General features: G+C 49.8%; 2 protein-coding genes across 3 annotated transcripts; both read right to left on the bottom strand.

The window, feature by feature from the left end:
• Positions 1–1,091: 1,091 nt before the first annotated feature.
• On the bottom strand, positions 1,092–7,996 carry CIST1 (colon, intestine and stomach enriched 1). Of its 2 annotated transcripts, none has more exons than XM_060275273.1 (4): positions 7,847–7,996; positions 4,465–4,806; positions 2,128–2,285; positions 1,092–1,945 (listed from the first exon to the last, which is right to left on the bottom strand). In XM_060275273.1, the coding sequence occupies exons 1-4, from the start codon at positions 7,887–7,889 to the stop codon at positions 1,895–1,897; spliced, it is 594 nt and encodes a 197-aa protein (XP_060131256.1). In that variant the 5' UTR covers positions 7,890–7,996; the 3' UTR covers positions 1,092–1,894. The 2 variants fall into 2 exon arrangements, with proteins under 2 accessions (XP_060131256.1, XP_060131257.1); XM_060275274.1 differs by having other exon boundaries at positions 1,092–1,942.
• Positions 7,997–20,673: 12,677 nt separating this feature from the next.
• On the bottom strand, positions 20,674–22,559 carry JUND (JunD proto-oncogene, AP-1 transcription factor subunit). Its single transcript, XM_035120905.2, has one exon. It carries the CDS (start codon positions 22,317–22,319, stop codon positions 21,300–21,302), a length of 1,020 nt encoding a protein of 339 aa, XP_034976796.1. The 5' UTR covers positions 22,320–22,559; the 3' UTR covers positions 20,674–21,299.
• Positions 22,560–22,865: the final 306 nt, after the last annotated feature.

Genomic DNA, 22,865 nt, shown 5'->3' with positions numbered 1-22,865 from the left:
GGAGGCCCCTGGCTCACTAGCAGTACATGTGAAAAGGATCTAGGGGGGTCTTGGTGGGCCACAAGCTTAACACAAGTCAACAGTGTGATGCAGCAGCAAAAAAAGCGAATGCTATTCTAGGCTGCATCCACAGAAGTCTAGTGTCCAGACCAAGGGAAGTCGTAGTCCCACTCTCTTCCGCCCTGGTCAGGCCACACCTGGAATCCTGTGTCCAGTTCTGGGAATCACAATTTAAGAAGGATGTTGACAAGCTGGAAGGTGGGCAGAGGAGGGTGAAAAGGGCTGGATTTATACTCATTAAAAATTTACAGGAACACACGGATCAAGCTCTAGCTTAGGGCCCCACTCTCTGGGAGCCCCCCAAAAAATTTAAAGGGGAAAAAACCTGGATGTACATTTCCAAAATATAAGATTAAAAACCAATAAAATAAAACCAACATGCAGCAACGGTGTTTTGTGTTGTGTAGGCTCCTAGGATGTAAGTCATGGGCCCCATCTGCTCCCTAAAATATCATTGCTTTGCTCCTTTCTATATATATAGGTCCATGGGGTCACGAAGAGTCAGACACGACTAAACGACTAAACAACAACAACAATATATAGGGTGCCGACATTCTGCATGGACTAGTTACAGGGCAACACGTGCAAATGGCTTTAGATGCCTATTAGGTCCATAAAAAGGTAAAGGTAAAGGGACCCCTGACCATTAGGTCCAGTCGTGACCGACTCTGGGGTTGCGCGCTCATCTCGCATTATTGGCCGAGGGAGCCAGCGTACAGCTTCCAGGTCATGTGGCCAGCATGACTGAGCCGCTTCTGGCAAACCAGAGCAGCACATGGAAACGCCGTTTACCTTCCCGCTATAGCGGTTCCTATTTATCTACTTGCACTTTGACGTGCTTTTGAACTGCTAGGTTGGCAGGAGCTGGGAACAAGCAACAGGAGATCACCCCGTCACAGGGATTCGAACCGCCAACCTTCTGATCAGCAAGCCCTAGGCTCAGTGGTTTAGCCCACAGCGCCACCTGGGTCCATAAATGACCATATAGCATATATTCAACCCAAAAAACACCAACAATTTGTTGTTGACAAAGGACAGTTGGACATAGAAAGGGCCCCATTACCTTCAGTAGCTGAGGGCCTCATCAAACCGAAATCTGGCCTTGACTGTGTCCAGTTCTGAGCATCACAATTTAAGAAGGATATCGTGCAGATTTATACTCATTTAAAAAGTTACAGGAAAACACAGATTATAGCTCTACATCGCCATCTGCTGTCACATGTCTATAACACAGTCATAATGATATAATTGACTGCATGTAGCTGAGTCCCAAGATTATCCAGGGTCTGGAAGCCAAGCCTGATGAGGAACAGTTGAAGGAGCTGGGTATGTTTAGCCTGGGAAAGAAGGGAGATAGGAGAGCCACCTTCAAATCCCTCAAGGGCTGTCGCATGGAAGAGGGAACATGCTTGTTTTCTCCTGCTTCCGGAGGTCAGGACTCGAACCCGTGGCTTCAAGCTATATGAGAGGAGATTCCGACTCAACACTAGGAAGAGGTTTCTGGCAGTCAGAGCCGTTTGGTCATGAGATGAAAGGTGGCGGGCTCTCCTTCCTTGGAAGTTTTTAAGCAGAGGTCAGATGGCCATCGGTCAGGGATGCTTGAGCTGAGATTCCTGCATTGCAGGGGGTTGGACTAGATGACCAAAAGGGGTACCTTCTAAAATTCTAAGGCTATATGAGTCTGTGCTCTGAACACAGATTAACCAGCATCCAAGAAAGTCATTGGGACAAATTCGGAAACTTTATTATTATTATTGCACACGCTAAGTGACAGCAGGATGCGACCCTTCTTTTCGCAGGCCCTCAGTGGGAGTGGGGCGGAAGGGGAGCCAGGCTACTTTGGAGGGAAATGGGCAAATGGAGAACCTTCTGTGACTTTTCCCTGCTGGGAAGAAAGAGAAAAAACAAAGAGAGAGAGAAATTAAAGCGGTCATGAGATTCTATTGAGATGCCAAAGGTTTTTCAACCTTTCCAGCTCAGAAGCGTAGTTTTAATACCAGCTCCAGAACTTAGGGGGGTTGCCCCTCCCTGCACGGCCAACCCCCAAAATCCCAGGCTTATACCCACCATAGGGACCTCGTCCAGCTTCTGGAAGGCCGGCTCCCTCCCCCTGTAACATTTCACCAGGACCAAGACAGCACCAATGAGCAGGATGGCCAGGAAGATGCAGATGACGGCCACCAGGCCAGGTTTCTGGGAAATGGGCGCGTCCTCGCCAGGTTCAGCTGTTGGGGAGACACACGGCTCTGAAGCTCGCAATCGTTTGCCCTGAAAACAAGCTTTTCACAACCCGAGGGCCACATTCCGGGGGGGGGGATGTCATGGGCGGGGCCAGAGGCAAAAGTGGGCAGGGCAACACATATCAACAGAATAGCCCCCGTATAGTACATTAGTTTCTGCATGCACACAAACACACACCTGTCAGGAGCGAGTCAGCAGCAAATCGCACTGTTAACTGTTCATGAGCTCAGTTGCTGGAACATCTTAATCTCAGGGTCGTGGGTTTGAGCCCCACATTGGGCAAAAGGTTCCTGCATTGCAGTGGGTTGGACTAGATGACCCTCGGGGTCCCTCCAATTCTGCAATCATCAGTAAGAAAATCCAACGGAGAAGGGAATTGCGAGGCAACAGTGCCACCTGGTGGTCACCAGTGTTGAGGTTCTTCAACATCAACTTCCCAACTTAAAAATGGAAAGCATAATGCTGGTGGTCAACAAAAGAGGTTTAAAGACTCTCTCAAGGCAAATCCTTTAAAATGTAGTATAAACACCAACAATTGGGAAACACTGGCCTGCGAGCGCTTTAGTTGGAAAACAGCCTTTACCAAAGGTGTCATGGGCTTTGAAGACACTCGAACTCAGGACACAAGCGAAAAATGTGCTAAGAGGAAGGCACGCTTGGCAGAACCCTCACCATGATCAACTCCTGCCCGGTAACCAATGTCCCCACTGTGGAAGGACATGTGGATCCAGAATATGCCTCCACAGTCACTTACGGACTCATTGTTAAAACCGTGTTTATGGAAGACAATCTTCCTCGGCTACGAGGGATCGCCAAGGAAGACCTGCAATCAGTTAATGTCGCCCTCCTTGCTTCCTGCTCCTTTTCCTGTGCTCTTTGCAGCCATACAGAACAGGCAGGAATTCAACCGGTGCAGCGCTGTCATGGCTTCACCTCTGTGCTAGAAGGAAAGTTGTGCCTTGTTGAATTTCTGCACCCATCACATACTCTGCAGTGACCGGTGGCTCAAATTCACTTGGGTCCAGCCTGTGTATTCTATTTTTTGGGGGGGTCATTGGACTAGAGGGGACCCCCTTGGGTCTGATCCAACTGCAGTCAGACTCCTTGCATCTTCTCACCCTATGTCTCCGTTCCAGGTTTTATTTTGTATTCAGAGGAGTTTTGTTTTTTCTCCAAATACACTGTGTCTCTCTAAACACACACCCTTTTTTAGGTGCCTTAAATACTCTGCTTGGAAGGCAGGATAAAAAGTGGCCGCCGAGACCACATAACACTGGTCCTGAAAGACCTACATTGGCTCCCAGGACATTTCTGAGCACAATTCCAAAGGGTTGCTGCCGACCTTGGAAGCCCTAAATGGCCTTGGCCCTGTATACCTGAAGGAGTGTCTCCACCCCGGACACCGGGGTCCCTCTCCCGGGGGCCTTATGACGGTTCCCTCAATGCAAGAAGTGAGGTTACACAGGGAACCAGGCCGAGGGCCTTCTTGGTGGCGGCGCCCGCCCTGTGGAATGCCCTCCCATCAGATGTCAAGGAAGTAAACAACTCTCTGACTTCTGTTTCAGTGTATCTGAAGAAGTGTGCATGCACACGAAAGCTCATACCTATGACAAACTTAGTTGGACTCTAAGGTGCTACTGGAAGGATTTTTTTATTTTGTTTTGACTACGTCAGACCAACATGGCTACCTACCTGTAACTGTCTGACTTTTAGAAGACATCAGGGAAGTTTTAAATGTTTGAAGTTTTATTGTGCTTTTATTGTGCTGATGGCAGCCCTGTATTGGGAAGTTTTAAAGGTTTAATGCTGTACTGTGTTTTAAATATTTGGTTGGGAGCCTCCCAGAGTGGCTGGGGAAACCAGATGGGTGGGGCATAAATACATTATTATTATTATTATTATTATTATTATTATTATTTTTATTATCGCAAACCACCATGAACGCTCCTCATTCAAAAACCCTTTCTGCGGAAGATACAGGAGCTGTCTACAGGAAGAGCATAACAGAATCGGAGAACTGTGGAAGGGTCCCCGAGGGTCATCTAGTCCAACTCCCTACAACACACGATTATTAGCCCCCAATCCCAGACAGGCAAAATATCGCTGCTTGAGATGGCACAGGATGCTGCCAGGATCCAGAGGGCATCCGCACTTGCCTCTCACCTGTGGTGGAGTTGTGGCTGGCGGACCCAGTGGCCTCTCGGCTGGTGAGCAGCGGCTCCCTGGAGGTGGCAAGGGGGGTTGTGAGTGGGGTGCTGCTTGGCGTGCTGCCCCCCTCCGTGGCGGTGCTTTCGGTGGGCCTGGGAGGAGGCGAGGAGCCCAGGTGAGTCGTGCGGTTGGCAGAGGTGGTCTCCTCTGTGGGTTCTTCCGATGCCGTGGGGCTGATCTCACTGTGGGGTATAGTGGTTTCCTCCGCCCTGGTGCTGGCTGTGCTTGGGCGTTTGGAGACGGCCGGGGGGCTCACTGCTGAAGAGCTGTGGGTGGCCGGTGTGGGGGTGGAGACCACTGCAATGGGAGGGGAGGGGAAGTCAGAAAGGAGCCAACCTCCATGGCTCAAGGAATCATCATCATCATCACTTGTAATTTGTATACCGTCCTTCTATCTCACAATACCCAAGGCGGTTTGCAAGCTGAAGAAACAAAGAATGGACGCCTTATCAGCATCAAATGCAATACGAAAATGTGAGAATAAAAATAAGCAACCTGCATCAAATAAAGAAGCATTCAGCAATCATTAGAATAGTATAAAAATAATAATATCAGCATATAAAAATTAAACAGAAATCCATTCCCACAGCAAGCCACAGTGCATAAAATAATACAATACAAATTGAGAAGGGGAGACTGGAGGGTGAATCGTAGAAGTGTACCATTGATACCCCAAAGGGTTGATATAGGCAAAAATCTGCCCTTATTCCCTTATTGGGTTCTCCATCGGTTGGAGAATATAACAGAGACCAACCAGAGAAGTTTGAGAAGCTTAGCCTTTATTTTTGCTGTTGCAACAGGGTCCTTCCTCTCACGCAGGAGAACAAGGAAGGAACCCCAAACAAAGGTGTCCTGCCCTTAAAAAGAAATTTGAAATTGGTTTCAGCCCACCCCCCCAGAAGCATCATCCATATGTCACAGAAGGGGTGTAGCCCAAGACCCCCCTCCCTAGATTCATCATACCGGTAGGTACATCATGAAAGGGGAGGTCTGGTGGCAGTAATCTGAGCAGTCTGGACCCTGCCCCCTGCCCCCAAAACCTAATCAACAAAAGAGAGATATATTTACATTTCCCTGTTTCACACCCTTTTGTCTGGCACTCAGGTATCAGGATGCCAGGGATTATCACTTTAATTCCTGAGACAATGAGAAGGTTCCCCCCCACCCCCCTTCTTCCTTGCAGAGGAACACCTGGTCAGAGAGAGAGTCAAAATGGTGTCAGTCAGGCCTGTCTTCCTGTGCTGCTTCAGACATGTGCCTGTACTGTACATTCATGTACATGTTTTATGAACAATTATTATAATATATATATATATGACCTCAAAATTCTTATAACAGGGTCATCCAGCAGAGCCCCCTGAAATACTAAAGATGGCCAGATGGGACCTCCATGGCCCAAGCTAGTCTACCTCTCGTTTTCTGAAGGCTCAGCAGTAGAGCATCTCACCTAGAAGGCAAAAGGTCCCATTGTTCAATCCGCAGGGGGATCTCCGGAGAGGCTGGGGGGAGACTTCTGCCTGAGACTCCAGACAGCTGCTGCCAGTCCATGCAGACAGTATGGGGCTAGGTGGACCAATGGCCAGACAGCTTTCCTACACTATTCAAGACAGAGCAGCTAGCCTTGAATGCAGAAGGTCCAAGGTTCATTCCAACAGGCTGAAGCCCCGGAGAGCTGCTTCCAGTCAGTGTAGACCAGGCATCCCCAAACTTCGGCCCTCCAGATGTTTTGGACTACAATTCCCATCTTCCCCAACCACTGGTCCTGTTAGCTAGGGATGATGGGAGTTGTAGGCCAAAACATCTGGAGGGCTGCAGTTTGGGGATGCCTGGTGTAGACACTACTGAGCTAGACAGATGACCTGACTCTGCATAAGGCTGCTTCCTAGGCTCCTATTTCATTCTGTGTTTTGTCAAGAACAAGGAGGACTAGCTCCTCTCTTTATTCCGTTTTGTTCCTTAGGCCCTTTTCATTCATAATCATGAGGACTAGAACCTTGCTTTATATTTTTTACAGAAGAGATGCAGCTGGACACTCCAGCCCAGCCCCCTGCCTCCGATAACAGGGCACAAAAGTTTGAGGTTGGGCGTTCAGAGATAGACTCAGCGCTGGATTTACGTATAAGCTAAAAAAGCTACTGCTTAGGGCCCCACTCTCTTGGGGCCCCCCAAAAAAATTTAAAGGGAAAAAAACACCTGGATGTACATTTCCAAAATATAAGATAAAAAAACAAAATAAAACCTACATACAGCAACGGTGTTTTGTGTTGTGTAGGCTCCTATTTGTTATGTGCAAATGGCTTGAGATAGCTATGAGGTCCATCAATGACCATATAGCATAGATTCAACACGAAAAACAGCGGCAATTTGTTGTGGACAAAGGACAGCTGGACATAGAAAGGGCCCCATGACCTTCAGGAGCTGAGGGCCTCATCAAACCTCAATCTGGCCCTGGGTAGACTGCCCCTGAAACTGGGGGTTCTCTTCTGTTAGAGAGGCAGGCAGCGTGGCAGTGAGACGCCTTGTGTACAGTGAGGGAAATGAAAGTACACCTTACCTGGCACAATGCCCGTGTGGCTCTGACGTCATGAAGGTGGAACAGGTGCAAATATTGGCTGAGGCTACAACTGGCCTCGCCTTTCCCTGCCAGCCAAGCGGAGGGCTGTTCCTCCACCTGCACAGCTCAAATAATGGACACACCTGGCGGACTCAGATTGTGGTGCTGCCCCACCTTCGTGGGCACAGTCTCTTTGGGTACCTCCCCACATCCTGCTTCTCTGCCAGCGAGGCTGGGAGTTGCGTTTCAGACCCCAACAAAAACGGGCTGGGAACTCAAGAGGGCAGCCTTTCTCCATCGTGAGTCCCCAAATGTTACCAGCCAGTTGGACGCAGGGGAATGGGGTGGGGGTGGGGAACCAGCTGAGGAACCCCCAAGGGCACTGCTGGGTTTACGTAAATAGTCGCTGTTTTTTTGTGCTGAATATATGCTATATGGTCATTGATGGACCTCATAGGTCCCTGCAGAATGTGGGCACCCTATATATAGAAAGGAGCAAAGCAGGGATATTTGAGGGAGCAGGCAGGGCCCATGACTTACAGCCTAGGAGCCGACACAACACAAAACATGGTTGCTGTCTGTAGATTTTATTTCATTTTTTTAAATCATATTTTGGAAATGTACATCCAGGTGTTTTTTTCCTTTAAATTTTTTGGGGGCCCCCAAGAGAGTGGGGCCCTAAGCTAGAGCTTGTTGAGCTGAGGTCAGTCCAGCCCTGCCCATGCTGCTGCTGCTGCTGCCCCAGGTCCCAGTCCTTCTGCAGCCCCCCCCCCAGCTCCCTACCTTGATCTGAGACCACCAGCAGCAAAAGGACCCACAGGGCCATGGCAGCCGAACCTGCTTCTCCTGGAAGGGGAATGTAAGGGAAGCAGCTGCTTGGGAGAGTCTCGCCCCGCCTGCAAACAGGACCCAGGCACCTGTCTTGCCACCTCTCAGAGGAGGCGGGCACCTGGGCAGAGGCCAAATCCCGGCTTGAGATGCTTGGCACCTGGAAAGGAGGAAGGAGTGTGGCCTGACAGCTCCCCCTTCTGGACAGGTGAGGGAAAGGAAGCTCAGAACTCACCTTTTGTCCCCCTCTGGGCCACACTCAAAATAAAAATGGCCCAGAGGAATTTTTAAATACAGTGGTACCTTGGTTCTCAAACGCCTTGGTTCTCAAACGCCGAAAACCCGGAGCTAAGTGTTCCAGTTTTCTAACGTTTTTCGGGAGCCAAACATCTGACACGACTGTCGGCTATTGTTTCCAGGGAGCCAGAGGCAATCAGAAGCTGTGGCTTAGTTTCCGAAAATTTTGGAAGTCAAACGGATTTCCGGAACGGATTAAGTTGGCGTTTTTGTTTTTGTTATTTATATTTTGCATTTTCATTTTTGAGGCTTTTTCGGTTCATTTGTTTTTGTAACTGTGCTGGTCCCGGGGGTTACCCAAAAGGGGAAGTCCAAGTCCAGTCTGTGGTCTGTAGATAGAGACAGTCCGAAGAAGCCGAGGCTGGGAGCAGGGCAGGGCCTCAGGTGAGGTCAGGAACAGGTACGTAGGTCGGGAACTGTTGTTTAGTCGTTTAGTCGTGTCCGACTCTTCGTGACCCCATGGACCAGAGCACGCCAGGCACTCCTGTCTTCCACTGCCTCCCGCAGTTTGGTCAAACTCATGTTCGTAGCTTCGAGAACACTGTCCAACCATCTTGTCCTCTGTCGTCCCCTTCTCCTAGTGCCCTCAATCTTTCCCAACATCAGGGTCTTTTCCAAGGATTCTTCTCTTCTCATGAGGTGGCCAAAGTATTGGAGCCTCAGCTTCAGGATCTGTCCTTCCAGGGAGCACTCAGGGCTGATTTCCTTGAGAATGGAGAGGTTTGATCTTCTTGCAGTCCATGGGACTCTCAAGAGTCTCCTCCAGCACCATAATTCAAAAGCATCAATTGTTCGGCGATCAGCCTTCTTTATGGTCCAGCTCTCATTTCCATACATCACTACTGGGAAAACCATAGCTTTAACTATACGGACCTTTGTCGGCAAGGTGATGTCTCTGCTTTTTAAGATGCTGTCTAGGTTTGTCATTGCTTTTCTCCCAAGAAGCAGGTGTCTTTTAATTTCGTGACTGCTGTCACCATCTGCTATCAAGGAGCCCAAGAAAGTAAAATCTCTCACTGCCTCCATTTCTTCCCCTTCTATTTGCCAGGAGGTGATGGGACCAGTGGCCATGATCTTGGTTTTTTTGATGTTGAGCTTCAGACCATATTTTGCGCTCTCCTCTTTCACCCTCATTAAAAGCTTCTTTAATTCCTCCTCACTTTCTGCCATCAAGGTTGTGTCATCTGCATATCTGAGGTTGTTGATATTTCTTCCGGCAATCTTAATTCCGGCTTGGGATTCATCTAGTCCAGCCTTTCGCATGATGAATTCTGCATATAAGTTAAATAAGCAGGGAGACAATATACAACCTTGTCGTACTCCTTTCCCAATTTTGAACCAATCAGTTGTTCCATATCCAGTTCTAACTGTAGCTTCTTGTCCCACATAGAGATTTCTCAGGAGACAGATGAGGTGATCAGGCACTCCCATTTCTTTAAGAACTTGCCATAGTTTGCTGTGGTCGACACAGTCAAAGGCTTTTGCATAGTCAATGAAGCAGAAGTAGATGTTTTTCTGGAACTCTCTAGCTTTCTCCATAATCCAGCGCATGTTTGCTATTTGGTCTCTGGTTCCTCTGCCCTTTCGAAATCCAGCTTGCACTTCTGGGAGTTCTCGGTCCACATACTGCCTAAGCCTGCCTTGTAGAATTTTAAGCATAACCTTGCTAGCGTGTGAAATGAGCGCAATTGTGCGGTAGTTGGAGCATTCTTTGGCACTGCCCTTCTTTGGAATTGGGATGTAGACTGATCTTCTCCAATCCTCTGGCCATTGCTGAGTTTTCCAAACTTGCTGGCATATTGGGTGTAGCACCTTGACAGCATCATCTTTTAAAATTTTAAATAGTTCAGCTGGAATATCATCACTTCCACTGGCTTTGTTATTAGCAGTGCTTTCTAAGGCCCATTTGACTTCACTCTCCAAGATGTCTGGCTCAAGGTCAGCAACCACACTACCTGGGGTGTACGAGACCTCCATATCTTTCTGGTATAATTCCTCTGTGTATTCTTGCCACCTCTTCTTGAACTAAGGAACTAAGGGAACTAAGGCAGGTCAAAGGCAGGAACACTGGCAGGGCTGAGAAACCAACAATGTTGCTCCTACAACCTGGGGTGGGGTTTGGCCGCCTTTTATATAGAACGGGATAACGGATGGCCTCGATCCCCTGGTGACTCACTCCCTCACCTCGCCTGGAGGCGAGCACTCCTCCTGCGAGTACTCAGGTCTCTCCTTCTATTAGCCCTGAGTCTCTGCAGCTCAGGAGACGTCAGTGGGTTACTGGACCCAGGAGCCACCTCAGCCCCAGCCGGCAGTGGGCCAGATGCTGGTGACAACCCGGCTGATGGCAACGAGGTATCCCCTGCTGCACCTGGAACCAAGGCAGGCTCAGGCCCTAGACTCGGCTCAGCTGAGGCTCCTCAGGATCAGGCCCCAAACTTGGTCAGCCGATGTCCCAGGCAGAGGGTCCGGTGCAGGCTGCGATTCCTCCGGCTCTGAATCCGAACCCGAGTCCCAGGCCATCACAGGAACCCAGTTCAGCTATTGATTGATTGATTGATTGATTGTGTGGCTATGGAAATGGATAAAAGTCCCACATCCAAACAATGACTATCATCAGTGCAGGGAAGAAAAAAAATAATTGTAATTTTAACCATCTACAATACTGTCTTGTTTATTTTATAGTACAGTACATTGATTATTGCTTTCATCTTATGGATCAATGGTCTTGAGATAGTAAATTGCTGTTTTAGGGGTTGTTTTTTAAAGTTTGGAACAGATTAATCCATTTTGCAGTACTTTCTATAGGAAAACACACCTTGGTTTTGGAACGCACTTCCGGAATGGATTAAGTTTGAGAACCAAGGTACCACTGTATACCGTATTAGCCTGAATATAAGCCGCACCTTTAAAATTCCACAGGCACTCACACCAGTAAATGGCAAATGTAGAAGAAAATCCTATGGGTACTAGAGAGGACTTGTAAGTGGGCTTCACACCTGTTCATAGCACCGTAAATGCAAATAAAAAACCAATATTGCACTGTAAAATACGGGGAAAGCGATGAATCACATTGGAATTAATTGCACAGCGGTCTCAAGCTAGCAGATCGGCAAACAAAACATTTTTTGTTCCGTTTTACCATGTGTCTGTTTCAGCAGCGATATTGTAAAAGCCAATTTTTGTAAGGTCGCAAATTTACTCCGCACTTTAACTTTTCACGGTCGGAATTTGGAAAAGAAAAGAAAGGTGAGGCTTATATTCAGGGCAATACAAACATTGGAAAGCAAAAAGGAAGAACTCCTCGCACTGTAGGGTTTCTAATGTAGAACACAACTACTTTATAATACGGTCCTGGGACAATAAAACAATGCAGTGTGGTAGAACATGCATCATTCCAAAAATATGATTATAAATTATCCTCTTATAATTATAAATTATCCTCTTAAATTATCCTCTTATCAGATTAGACAACTGGGCCAAAGCAAACAAGATGAATTTTAACAGGGAGAAATGTAAAGTACTACACTTGTCCAAAAAATTGAAAGGCACAAATACAGGATGGGAGACACCTGGCTTGAGAGCAGTACATGTGAAAAGGATCTAGGAGTCTTGGTAGACCACAGAACTGACATGAGTCAGCAGTGTGATGCAGCAGCTAAAAAGGCCAATGCAATTCTGGGCTGCATCAATAGGAGTATAGCATCTAGATCAAGGGAAGTAATAGTACCACTGTATTCTGCTCTGGTCAGACCTCACCTGGAGTACTGTGTCCAATTCTGGGCACCACAGTTCAAGAAGGATACTGACAAGCTGGAACGTGTCCAGAAGAGGGCAACCAAAATGGTCAAAGACCTGGAAACGATGCCTTATGAGGAACGGCTTAGGCCGGGAGCTGGGTATGTTTAGCCTGGAGAAGAGAAGGTTAAGGGGTGATATGATAGCCATGTTCAAATATATAAAAGGATGTCATATAGAGGAGGGAGAAAGGTTGTTTTCTGCTGCTCCAGAGAAGCGGACACGGAACAATGGATTCAAACTACAAGAAAGAAGATTTCACCTAAACATTAGGAAGAACTTCGTGACAGTAAGAGCTGTTCGGCAGTGGAATTTGCTACCAAGGAGTGTGGTGGAGTCTCCTTCTTTGGAGGTCTTTAAGCAGAGGCTTGACAGGCATATGTCAAGAATGCTTTGATGGTGTTTCCTGCTTGGCAGGGGGTTGGACTCAATGGCCCTTGGGGTCTCTTCCAACTCTATGATTCTATGATTCTTACATATGTACACAAACTCAACAAGAGTCATGAACTCTTTCACTGGCTAATCTGCTTTATTTTCTAATTTATTTTCATCTTGTTTGGGGGTATATTGGATTGGGAAAGCTTCTCCCCACAGATCAAGCCCATCCCTCGGGGGATGTTTTCATCTCCGGTTCACGTGAAACCAAGGCTTATCCACGTATTGCCAACAAACTTTCTTCCTTTGGAGGTTTTTTGTCTGCTACGGGTGTCAAATTAAAGGAGTCTTCTCCCTCCCTCCGTTTGAACGGCGATTGGGGATCACAGCTAAGATTGTCCATATTCTGCAAATAAAAATAAAATGAAATAAAAGCAATACTGTGCTATGTGTGTGTCATTGAATGTTTCTGCCACTCTTGCTCTCCTGCCTTGGAGAAGCGCTGCGAGATGGTATAACCTGGCTTGTGAAGAATCTTCATAGAATTGTAGAATGGGAAGGATCCCTGTGGGTCATCTTCTACAGCAACACAGGAATCTTTCGCCCAAGTGGGGCCCCGACCTCAAACAAGGTCAGAAGCTACAGACCAGCGATGTTATGGTGGAAAGGCACCAGGTGGCGCCATCCTGACAACAGCCATTTCCCTTCCAACGAAAACAACTTTTTAACTTCTGATTTGCTGCTTTTCTTCCCTTTGCTGCCTTTTAAAGGTGTCTGTCCTGCTTTTTGATCGCAGGATCACGAAGGCTGCATTAAAGCATTTTAATCTGCAAGGCAGGTGGGGGCTGCTGCACTCTGGAAATCTTGGAGAGCATCTCTCAGCCGGTGTAGAGACAAAACTGGGCAAAATGAACCAGTGGTCTGACATTGTCATCGTGCCCCTGGAAACAGGACCTTTAACTCAGCTGCTGTTGGCATCCGCCTGCCTTGAGAGACAATGGAGTTCACCTCCAGAGGGGAAGTCGAACCTCGGAAGAATCACCGGCTGTGAATGCAAAGACCAGGAACTCCGTGTGGCTGCCTCCTATCTTGTTTTTGCTGCATTAGCAGCACTGAAGTGACCTCCCCGGGACCCAAGCCTGGGCAGTGTGTCTGGGGGTCCTGGGCTGCCCAGACAGCAAGACCCCCCCCTCTCAGCCTCGCTGATGGGGTCTGTAGGAAATCAGAGCAAGATGTTTGGCGGCAGGAGTTGCCGGAAGGAGGCCTGCAAGGAGCCATTTGCTCCCGAGCCTTTTCTTCTCCCAAATATATCCCACAAGGCAGAGGAGGTTTAGGGCCAGAGCCTTCCAGGCAGAGGGCCTTCTCTGTGGTGGCACCCGCCCTGTGGAACGCCCTCCCATCAGATGTCAAGGAAATAAGCAACTACCTGACCTTTAGAAGACATCTGAAGGCAGCCCTGTTGAGGGAAGCTTTTAATGTTTGAAGTTTTATTCTGTTTTTAGTGTTCTGTTGGGAGCTGCCCAGAGTGGCTGGGGAAACCCAGGAGCAGGACGTGCCCCCCAACAGAGGTACCCCCCCCAACACCCCATACGCTCAGTGGCATAGAGCCTGTGCTTTGCCTGCAGACAGCCCAGCTGTAATTCCCCTGGCATTTCCAGGTACCCCCTGAACCCCCAGAGTGTTGGCACTAAAGTGTTGTGAGAATTATAAGGTCTAAGATATAAATGTTCTTATAACAAAAGCAACAGCGGCTCTAGATGCCCGAAACTGAACCATCTCGCTACAATCCCCCTTGCCCGTGTCCTTCGCTCTTTGTTGATTTAGCTCTTCACTTCTGAAGTCTGCCCTGGAATTTGTATTTATTTATTCCTAGAAAAAAAAGGGGGGGAGATGCTCCTGAGTAGGGAGCAATGCTAAGAGGCTAGGGCAGGGGTGTCAAACTCAAATTCATCGGGGGCCGCATCAGCAGTTTGGTCACCCTCAAAGGGCCGGTTGTATCTGTAGGACTATGTGTCCACTCTTTATTATCATAAATTATTGTCACTGCATTCAATTATTACTGTTTTTTGTAATAATGTAAGTAATAACTAGCTCTGAAAGCAGAAACCTAGTCAGAATAATGGCAAGTAGATATTCAAATGTACAATTATTGTACAATTTATTGAAAAATGATTTTTGGTAACTGCACTAGGTGGTGGAGGCTCGCTAGGGTTTCATGCAGGAGCTTTGCAGAGCTACTAGTACCTGGAGATGCTGGGGTCCTTCTGCATGCAGGACAGATGTTCTGCCAGTGAGCCACCACCCTTCACCAAAGGGACTGGCTGAGGTTGACTCACTGAAGCTGCTCTCCTGGTTCCAGGGTTTAAGTATAAAGCAGAATCCTATGTTTCTGAGGAGAGGGAGAGGGAGAGGGAGAGGGAGAGGGAGAGGGAGAGGGAGGGGAGGGAGGGAGGGAGGGAGGGAGGAAGGAAGGAAGGAAGGAAGGAAGGAAGGAAGGAAGGAAGGAAGGAAGGAAGGAAGGAAGGAAGGAAGGAAGGAAGGAAGGAAGGAAGGAAGGAGGGAGTGGGAGGGAGAGAGGAAGGAAGGAAAGAGGGGAGAGAAAGAAGAGTAGGAAATAAGGAAGGGAATAAAGAAGGAAAGAAAAAGAAAGAGGGAGAGAAGACGGAAAGGGAGAAAGAAGGAAGGAAGTAGAGGGAAAGAAAGAATAAGAATGAGGGAGAGGGAGAAAGTTGGGAAGGACGGAAGAAAGGAAGGAAGTAAGGAAGAAAGAAAGAAAGAAAGAAAAGAGGGAGCAGGAGGGAGAGAGGAAGGAAAGAGGTGAGAGAAAGAAGAGTAGGAAAGAAGGAATAAAGAAGGAAAGAAAAAGAAAGAGGGAGAGAAGACAGAGATAAAGAAGGAAGGAAGGAGAGGGAAAGAAAGAATAAGAACGAGAGAGAGGAAGAAAGAAAGGGAAGGGGGGGGTCGCCGCCTTGATTCAGCGCCAGAAAAGAGCGCGAAGGGACCCAGGGGCAAAAAGCATTTCCCCGGCCCCAGCTGTTTGTCGGCGCTTTGTTGGCGCGGCGCTTCAGCAGCAAGGTCCCACTGCTGGGTCCCGCTGGCTGTGGCGCTCGGCGGGCCACATGACGAGGTCTGGCGGGCCGGATTTGGCCCCCGGGCCTTGTGTTTGACACCCGTGGGCTAGGGTATTGCTTAAGAAGGGTGGTCAGGTCTTTGGCCCTGAATGAATTTACAGCTGGGGAATTGACAAACTTGCTTGCCTTCTGCCTTTTTCTAATTCCTCTACTGTCTTCAAGTTTTATACATGCCCTTTCCCCATTATTCAGAATGTGTGTGTTTTGTGTGTGTGTGTGCGAAATTATATATACAATGGTACCTCGGTTTTCAAACGTAATCCGGAAGACCGTTCGAGTTCTGAAATGTTCGAGAATCGAAAACTCAAAACGGAAGCTGCGTGCCTTGTTCGACTTCCCACACGAGTTCAAAAACCGAGATGTTTGTCAACGGAGATGTTCAAAAACCAAGGTGCCACTGTGTGTGTGTGTGTGTGTGTGTGTGTGTGTGTGTGTGTGTGTGTGTGATCCTCTGTATACTTATTTGAGAGTGACCTCCTTAAATCCAATGGGGTTGATAAGGTCAAGGGTTCTCATTTGAGGCAACCATGAGGCAAACGGAAACCAGGGCTATTTTTATTCTGTGTTATACTTCCTTACTGCCTCTTCAGAAATGCCCAACATCCGCTCTGGCTCCTCCTGCTGCCGGAATGTGGCCCCTGACGTATTATCCCAAAGTGGCCTTGGACCAAAAAACAAAAATTTGCCTTGATCTGCACCCATGAGGACTAGAAATCCCATCCCCTCTTCTTTTTAGGATAATAAAAATAGATTTTGCACCCTAGAATCAGAGCATCCGAGAGTTGGAGGGGACCCCAAGAGACGTATAGCCCAACCCCACTTGTCTTCTGGTGATGCTCTCGGGGTTTCAGCCTAATGGGCCTGGCTGCCTTTGGTGGGTCTGCTCTGAGAATAACTTATTTGGCTCCAGCTCTCTCGGCTGTGGGTCTTCCCCGCTAGCTGCCCTCGCTGCTCACAGCCCCCTTACCGAGAGAGAGAAAGGGGTCTTGCTTTGGGGGTTTTTTTGCCCACCCTTCAACTCCCCCAGCCTCAAACTTTGGCAAACACACATGAAATATTTCTCTCCTTGCTCCCCAGCAATCGGACGACAGTCCACATCTGGTTCTGCTATAAAGCTGTGTGGAGTGAAGGTACGCCTGCCTGCATTACTCAACTCGGGGCAGTAAACAGATGTAAACACAGGCCGAGTCCAGGACGCCTCTCTTGGCTGAGTCCCAAGGCAAAGCAAACCCGTGAGGCAGAACAGGGGGAGCCTCTTGCGACTGCATCCAGCTGCTAGGCCCTCCAGCTAACTGCTGTCCACCCTAAGTGGCAAAAATCTAGGATGCAGACTCAAGGGAGTCGTAGAATCATAGAGTTGGAAGGGAACACGAGGGTCATTGAAGTCCAACTCCCTGCAATGCAGAATTTTTTTGCCCAGTGTGAGACTCGAACCCACAACTCTGACATTAGGAGTCTCGTGCTCCTTCCCAGCCCTACTTGGGAGACCCCAGGGCTTGGACTAGAGACCTTCTGCCGCTGAGCCTCGGCCTCTTTGCTGCGAGGTATGGCACACTCCGTAATAATAAATTTAAGTTTCCAGTCCACTGTGTTTGGAATAAAGGACTGATTTCAAGAGGGGTCTCTTCTGCAGGCTCTGCCCCTGAGCTCCACCAGTTCCCAGATGCAGTGCTGTTGTGTATATTATTATTATTATTATTATTATTATTATTATTATTATTATTATTAACAGTATTTCCCCCAAAGATTCTAGTAATCAGACATGAGGGGAGGATTTAAATAAGTTGTCGCCTTATGCCAAGAGGACTGAGCTCAGCACGGTCTCCTGGGCTTCTGGCAGGAAGCGTTTAATTCCCAGCCGTACCTGGAAACGGCAGCGGAGTTGCAACCCCAGGACATTCTACATGCAAAGCAAGTGTCCTCTCCTTGTCCAAAGGTGCTCTCGCCAGAATCGAGCTTGCAATTCTCATGGCTCTAAGTGGAGGGGTGGTTTAAGTAGCAGCAAGGAAGCTGCTCGTCCTCAAGGTTCTGAATACTTTTCAGGTATCCATCTTGTCTCAAGGGACAATGGAGTGGACTTCCAGGGGTGAAGGCTGTCTGACTGCAAGGGTGTCACTGTTTCGTTTTTGCCTGGCGAAGAACAACGCCAGGGCTGTTGTTTATTGCTATGTAAATAAAGCTTTTAGTTTAGAAGACAGAAGCTATTCTTTGTGATTTTTAGTGTGCTGCTTCTTGTTAGTTCACACACAGACTTCCAGCTGCGCAAGAAGAGAGACAGAAGATGATTTACTTTGCTATCTTTGCCAAGGTCCGCAGCTACTCAGGAAGCGGGATGGACTGTTGTGATGTTTGGCAAAGCCCCTAATGAGCCAACTAAATTGCTCATTAGGAGGAAATCTTAACAAAGCCAGCCCACCGCACTAGCAGCACCCGAGGGATCTCATTGGGGTGCAAGTCTGTTCAGTGTGCATGGAGGATCTGGGTTGGCCAGACAACCCCCCTTAACCTCACCGCTGGGGTCCAAAGGACAGAGACCCCCTTTACCCCAGCCTTTAATGTTCCACTGGTCCACAAGAGCCCCCTTCTCACACACAAAGCCCCCTTCTTCAATTCCCTGCCCAAATGCTGCACCCAGGAGGAGGCAGGTGGCTGAAGTCAACCCTTAAGTCAAGCAGCAAGTCTAGTATATCACTTTACACATCACTTGGGAAGACAGGTGAACTAATGCCATTGTACTGAAAGAAGCAAAGATCACCATTATTGAAGCGATGATTCTTCAACATCAACTTTGTTGGACTGGTCACGTTGTGCGGAGGCCTGATTCTCGTCTTTCAAAGCAACCACTCTATTCCAAACTTTAAAACGGAGAGCGTAATGTTGGCCGTCAACAAAAGAGGTTCAAAGACTGTCTCAAGGCAAATCTTTAAAAATGTAGTATAAACACAAACAATTGGGAAACACTGGCCTGCGAGCGATCCAGTTGGCGAACAGCCTTTCCCAAAGGTGTCATGAGCTTTGAAAACACTCGAACTCAGGACGCAAGGGAGAAATGTGCTAAGAGGAAGGTACACTTGGCAAACCCTCACCATGATCAACTACTGCCCGGAAACCAATGTCCCCACTGTGGAAGGATGTGTGGATCCAGAATTGGCCTCCACAGTCACTTACGGACTCACTGTTAAGACTGTGTTTATGGAAGACAATTTTACCCGGCTATGAGGAATTGCCAAAGAAGTCTAAATCACTCACAAAATCAAAACCTTTCACTATCAGGTTTTTTCCAAATGCACTTATTTTAAGGCTATCTGTCTTTTATTTATTGGTACACAACTATCTCGTCTTTCCCCAAAAGAGCTCAAGGTGGCATATTGTTGCCTTCTTCCCATCTACCCCTAACAACAACCCTGTGAGGTAGGCTTAGGGAGGGAGAGACAATGACTCAAGGTCACCCCACCCACCCACCCATTCCAGATTTGAACCCTGGTCTCCCAGGTTGTAGTTCAACACTCTAACTCAGGCATCCCCAAACTTCGGCCCTCCAGATGTTTTGGACTACAATTCCCATCTTCCCCGACCACTGGTCCTGTTAGTTAGGGATCATGGGAGTTGTAGGCCAAAACATCTGGAGGGCCGCAGTTTGGGGATGCCTGCTCTAACTACTACACTATGCTACCTTATTTGTAACATTTGTTCTCAGAAATTGAATTAATGGGTTTCAGAAGGGAAGGGACACAAATTTGGAAATAATCAAATTTGGAGCCCATACTCCAAAACCCAGACCTTTTAACGTGCCCTAAATGTTCTGAAATGTTTCCAAGTTGTTTAAACGCTCTTACTTGGTTTCAGAATTGTTTGCAATAATGTTGCTTTAAATTGTTTTGCTTTAAACTTTCTGATGTTTGCCAAGGAGGGCAGGCCAGAAAAACAAATAGCCACCCCCAGAACCTTAAAATTACCCCAAAGCTGAATTTGAAGCTGAAACCTACCCCCAACCCTGAACCCCCCCTCCACCCTCGCTCAAAAACAAAATATTGCTTGAAACTCAGAAACACAGTTGAAGACAAAACTATTACCCAGACATAATTCTGGAGTTCAAAACTGGGTTCAAGCAAATAGTCATAATAATGGAAATTATTATCTTGGGCTTCTCCCCATCCCTCACACTGAATAGTTGAATGGCCATGGATGAGTCAGCTGAAATTCCTGCTTTGCAAGGGTTGGACTAGATGAGCCCTGGGGGTACCCCTCCCAACTCTACACTTATAGACATCCTACAAATGTCTGCAGGATCATGACAGATTTTAAAAAGGCAAGATTTTGCATGCTTTAAGACCTACTAAACTTATGGAAGTCACCACTTCAAAAAGCATTCTCAGAATTCAAAAGGAAAAGGTTTATTTATGGCTAACTGGACCCCGTTTCCCCACCCCAAATAAAAATTTGTGGAGAGTTAGGTGGCCGGGAACAGGACAGACTGAAGGAGCATCTCCACCCCCATCGTTCTGCCCACACACTGAGGTCCAGCTCAGAGGGCCTTCTGGCGGTTCCCTCTCCGCAAGAAGTGAGGTCACAGGGAACCAGACCGAGGGCCTTCTCGGTAGTGGCACCTGCCCTGTGGAACGCCCTCCCATCAGATGTCAAATAAACAACTACCTGACTTTTAGAAGACATCTGAAGGCAGTCCTGTTCAGCAAGTTTTTAATGTTTGATGTTTCCAATGCATTTTTAATTTCGTTGGAAGCCGGGGTATTTTAATTTCTTGTTGGAAACCTAGCCAGATGAACGGGGTATAAGTAACAATTTATTATTATTCTACTGATCCAGAGCAACTAGACTGCTGGGCTCTTAAGAGGTTCTGAAAATCTATCCTGCATAACCAACGGCACCCCAAAAACACACACACTTCCCCCCCAAGGCAGTGCCAAGGGGTTCAGTGCCCAGCCTGGACACCATAGGGCAATGGCACTCTACACTTTCAGGAGCCTCCCCTCAAAATTGACTCTGCAAGGCCAGCCTTTGCCAACTGGGCACCCTCCAGATGTTTGCCTCGCCAACCAAGGGCCAGAAACATCTGGGAGGGTGCCTAATGTGCAGGGAGGCTGCTTTTGAAGGGAATAGAAAAGCTCCAAACTACCCTCTCCCCCCCCCACCAGACTCTCCCATGCAATAATAAGCCAAACAGTCTTTTTTTCCAAACTCCTGCACAGGGTTTTTTACTGCACAATGGAATGTGATGATAGATAGATAAGATATATTGGCAAACCTCCCAAAAAAAACTGCAAGAAAAGAAAAGAAAAGAAAATAGGGGCATATTAAACATAAATATGGTGGAAGGAAAGACACGGTCTCTGGGGAGGAGGGGAAAGTAATGGGAGGGCCGAGAGTGGAAGGCAGAGTCACATCTGGGCTCGCTGCGTTTGGAGGGGGTGGGGAAAGAGAGGCAAAGATTACAACCGGTGGGGAGGGGGTGTGTGACTGGGTAATGGCAGCTGCGCTGGGTGGGAGCTTCCAAAAGCAGCCCCCTCCCCAAAATCCTGCGCCCTTTTCCTCCAGCAAGTTTTAAAAAACGTCTCAAGTCCTCTGTGCGCGCGCGGCCCCAAAGGAAGTCTTGGGGGTGTTGGCCCTCCGTTCGGCGTCCACAGCCATCCACTTTTGCATTGTCCGACGTGGGGGGGGGTCGCGCGGAAGAGGAGCCGGGGTCCAGAGAGAATGAGAGACCGCCCGCCTCCCCCCCCAAAAAAGCCCTCCAACCCGCGCGTCCTCCCGGCTCCTCCGCCTGTCCCGGCTTGCGGTGCGCCCCGTCGGGGAGCTCAGTAGGCCGGCACCTGGTGCGGCTGCTGGGCCGCCGTTTGGGGCAGGAGCTGGCAGCCGCTGTTGACGTGGCTGAGCACCTTCTGCTTGAGCTGCGCCACCTGCTCGCGGAGCAGGTTGGCCGTCGAGGCGAGCTCCGTGTTCTGGCTCTTGAGACTCTTCACCTTCTCCTCCAGGCGCGAGATGCGCTCCAGCTTCCGCCGGCGGCACTTGGAGGCGGCGATGCGGTTGCGCAGCCGCTTGCGCTCCGCCTTGATCCGCTCCTGCGTGTCCATGTCGATGGGCGACAGAGGGGGGCTGTCGCCGAAGCTGGCCACCTCGGGCACCGTCTGCGGCTCGTCCTTCAGCGGCGCGGGGGGCGGAGGGGGCAGGCGAGAGTGCGCCTGGAAGGGGCTCCCGTCTGTCGGGTACCCCCCGGCCGCGCCGGCGAAGGGGCTGAGGTTGGCGTAGATGGGGGGCTCCTGCGGGCCGCCGTGCTGCTGCGAGGCCGGGGCCAGGCTGGCGGCCGAGGGCAGCTCTCCCCCGACGGGGCCCCCGCCGCCGCCGCCGCCCAGCTGGTTCTGGTTGTGCAGGTCCTCCAGCGCCTTCACGAAGCCGGCGGCGAACTCCTGCTCGTCCGGGGCGCCGCCTCCGCCGCCGCCTTTGGGGAAGTGGAACTGCGCGCCGCCGCTGGTCGGCGTGGTCGTCACCAAGCCGTTGGACTGGATGATCAGGCGCTCCAGCTCGGGAGACGCCAGCTTGAGCAGGCCCAAATCCGGCGAGCTGAGCAGGGCCGCGCCGTCGGGGGCGCCGCTGGGGGGCGGCTGCTCCTGCTGCGGGTGGGGGCCGCCGCCTCCTCCGTGGCTCTTCCCGGCCGCGCCCGGGTCGGCGCCTGCCAGCGCCAGGGAGAGCCCGTCTTTCTTCATCATGCTGGAGCCGTCGGGGAAGGCGGCGCCGGGGCGCGCCGACGAGGGAGAAAGGGCCGCCGACGAGGCCGCCAAGGCGATCAACACGTCGTCATGGTAGAAAGGTATTTCCATCCTCCTCCTCCTCCGCTCCCCCGCCGGCTGCGGAGGGAGGGAGGGAGGCAGGGGCCGGATCGCGCCCGCCTCCCCTTCGACGACGGGGTTGCGCGCACCTGGGGCCCTCCGAGGCGGCTCCTCCGGCGGCTTTCGCTGGTCGAGGCGCCGCTTGGCCCCGAGACGAGCGCAAGGACCCTCCCTCCGCCCCCTCGCCGCCGCTGCCGAGCGCAACTCACGCCTCCTCCCCCCGCGCACCTCTCTCTCTAATGCGCCGGCGAGCGCGAGCGCCCCCTCTTTATAGCCTCCGCCGGCCGCTATGAGCTCACCGCCGACGCCTCCCATTGGCTGCAGATGACGTCTGAAGGGGAGGCTGCTTTGCATGGGGACACGCCCCCAGTCTCCTCCCCCCCTCCCTCCCCCCCCCGTCGCCAGGCGACCCGCGCCGTCAACTGCGCACAACAGCGCGCGGCCTCTTGGGCTGATGTCATCGCAGGGCTGGCCGCGTGTTGCGCGCCAAGAGGAAGGCGGCGCAGAGGGCGCGCAGGCTCGCATTCAATCCAGTTT

The sequence above is a fragment of the Zootoca vivipara genome, chromosome 6 (assembly GCF_963506605.1).
Source record: "Zootoca vivipara chromosome 6, rZooViv1.1, whole genome shotgun sequence".
Taxonomy (NCBI): domain Eukaryota; kingdom Metazoa; phylum Chordata; class Lepidosauria; order Squamata; family Lacertidae; genus Zootoca; species Zootoca vivipara.
The sequence above is the reverse complement of the archived record's forward strand: the minus strand, read 5'-3'. Positions and strand labels throughout refer to the sequence as shown.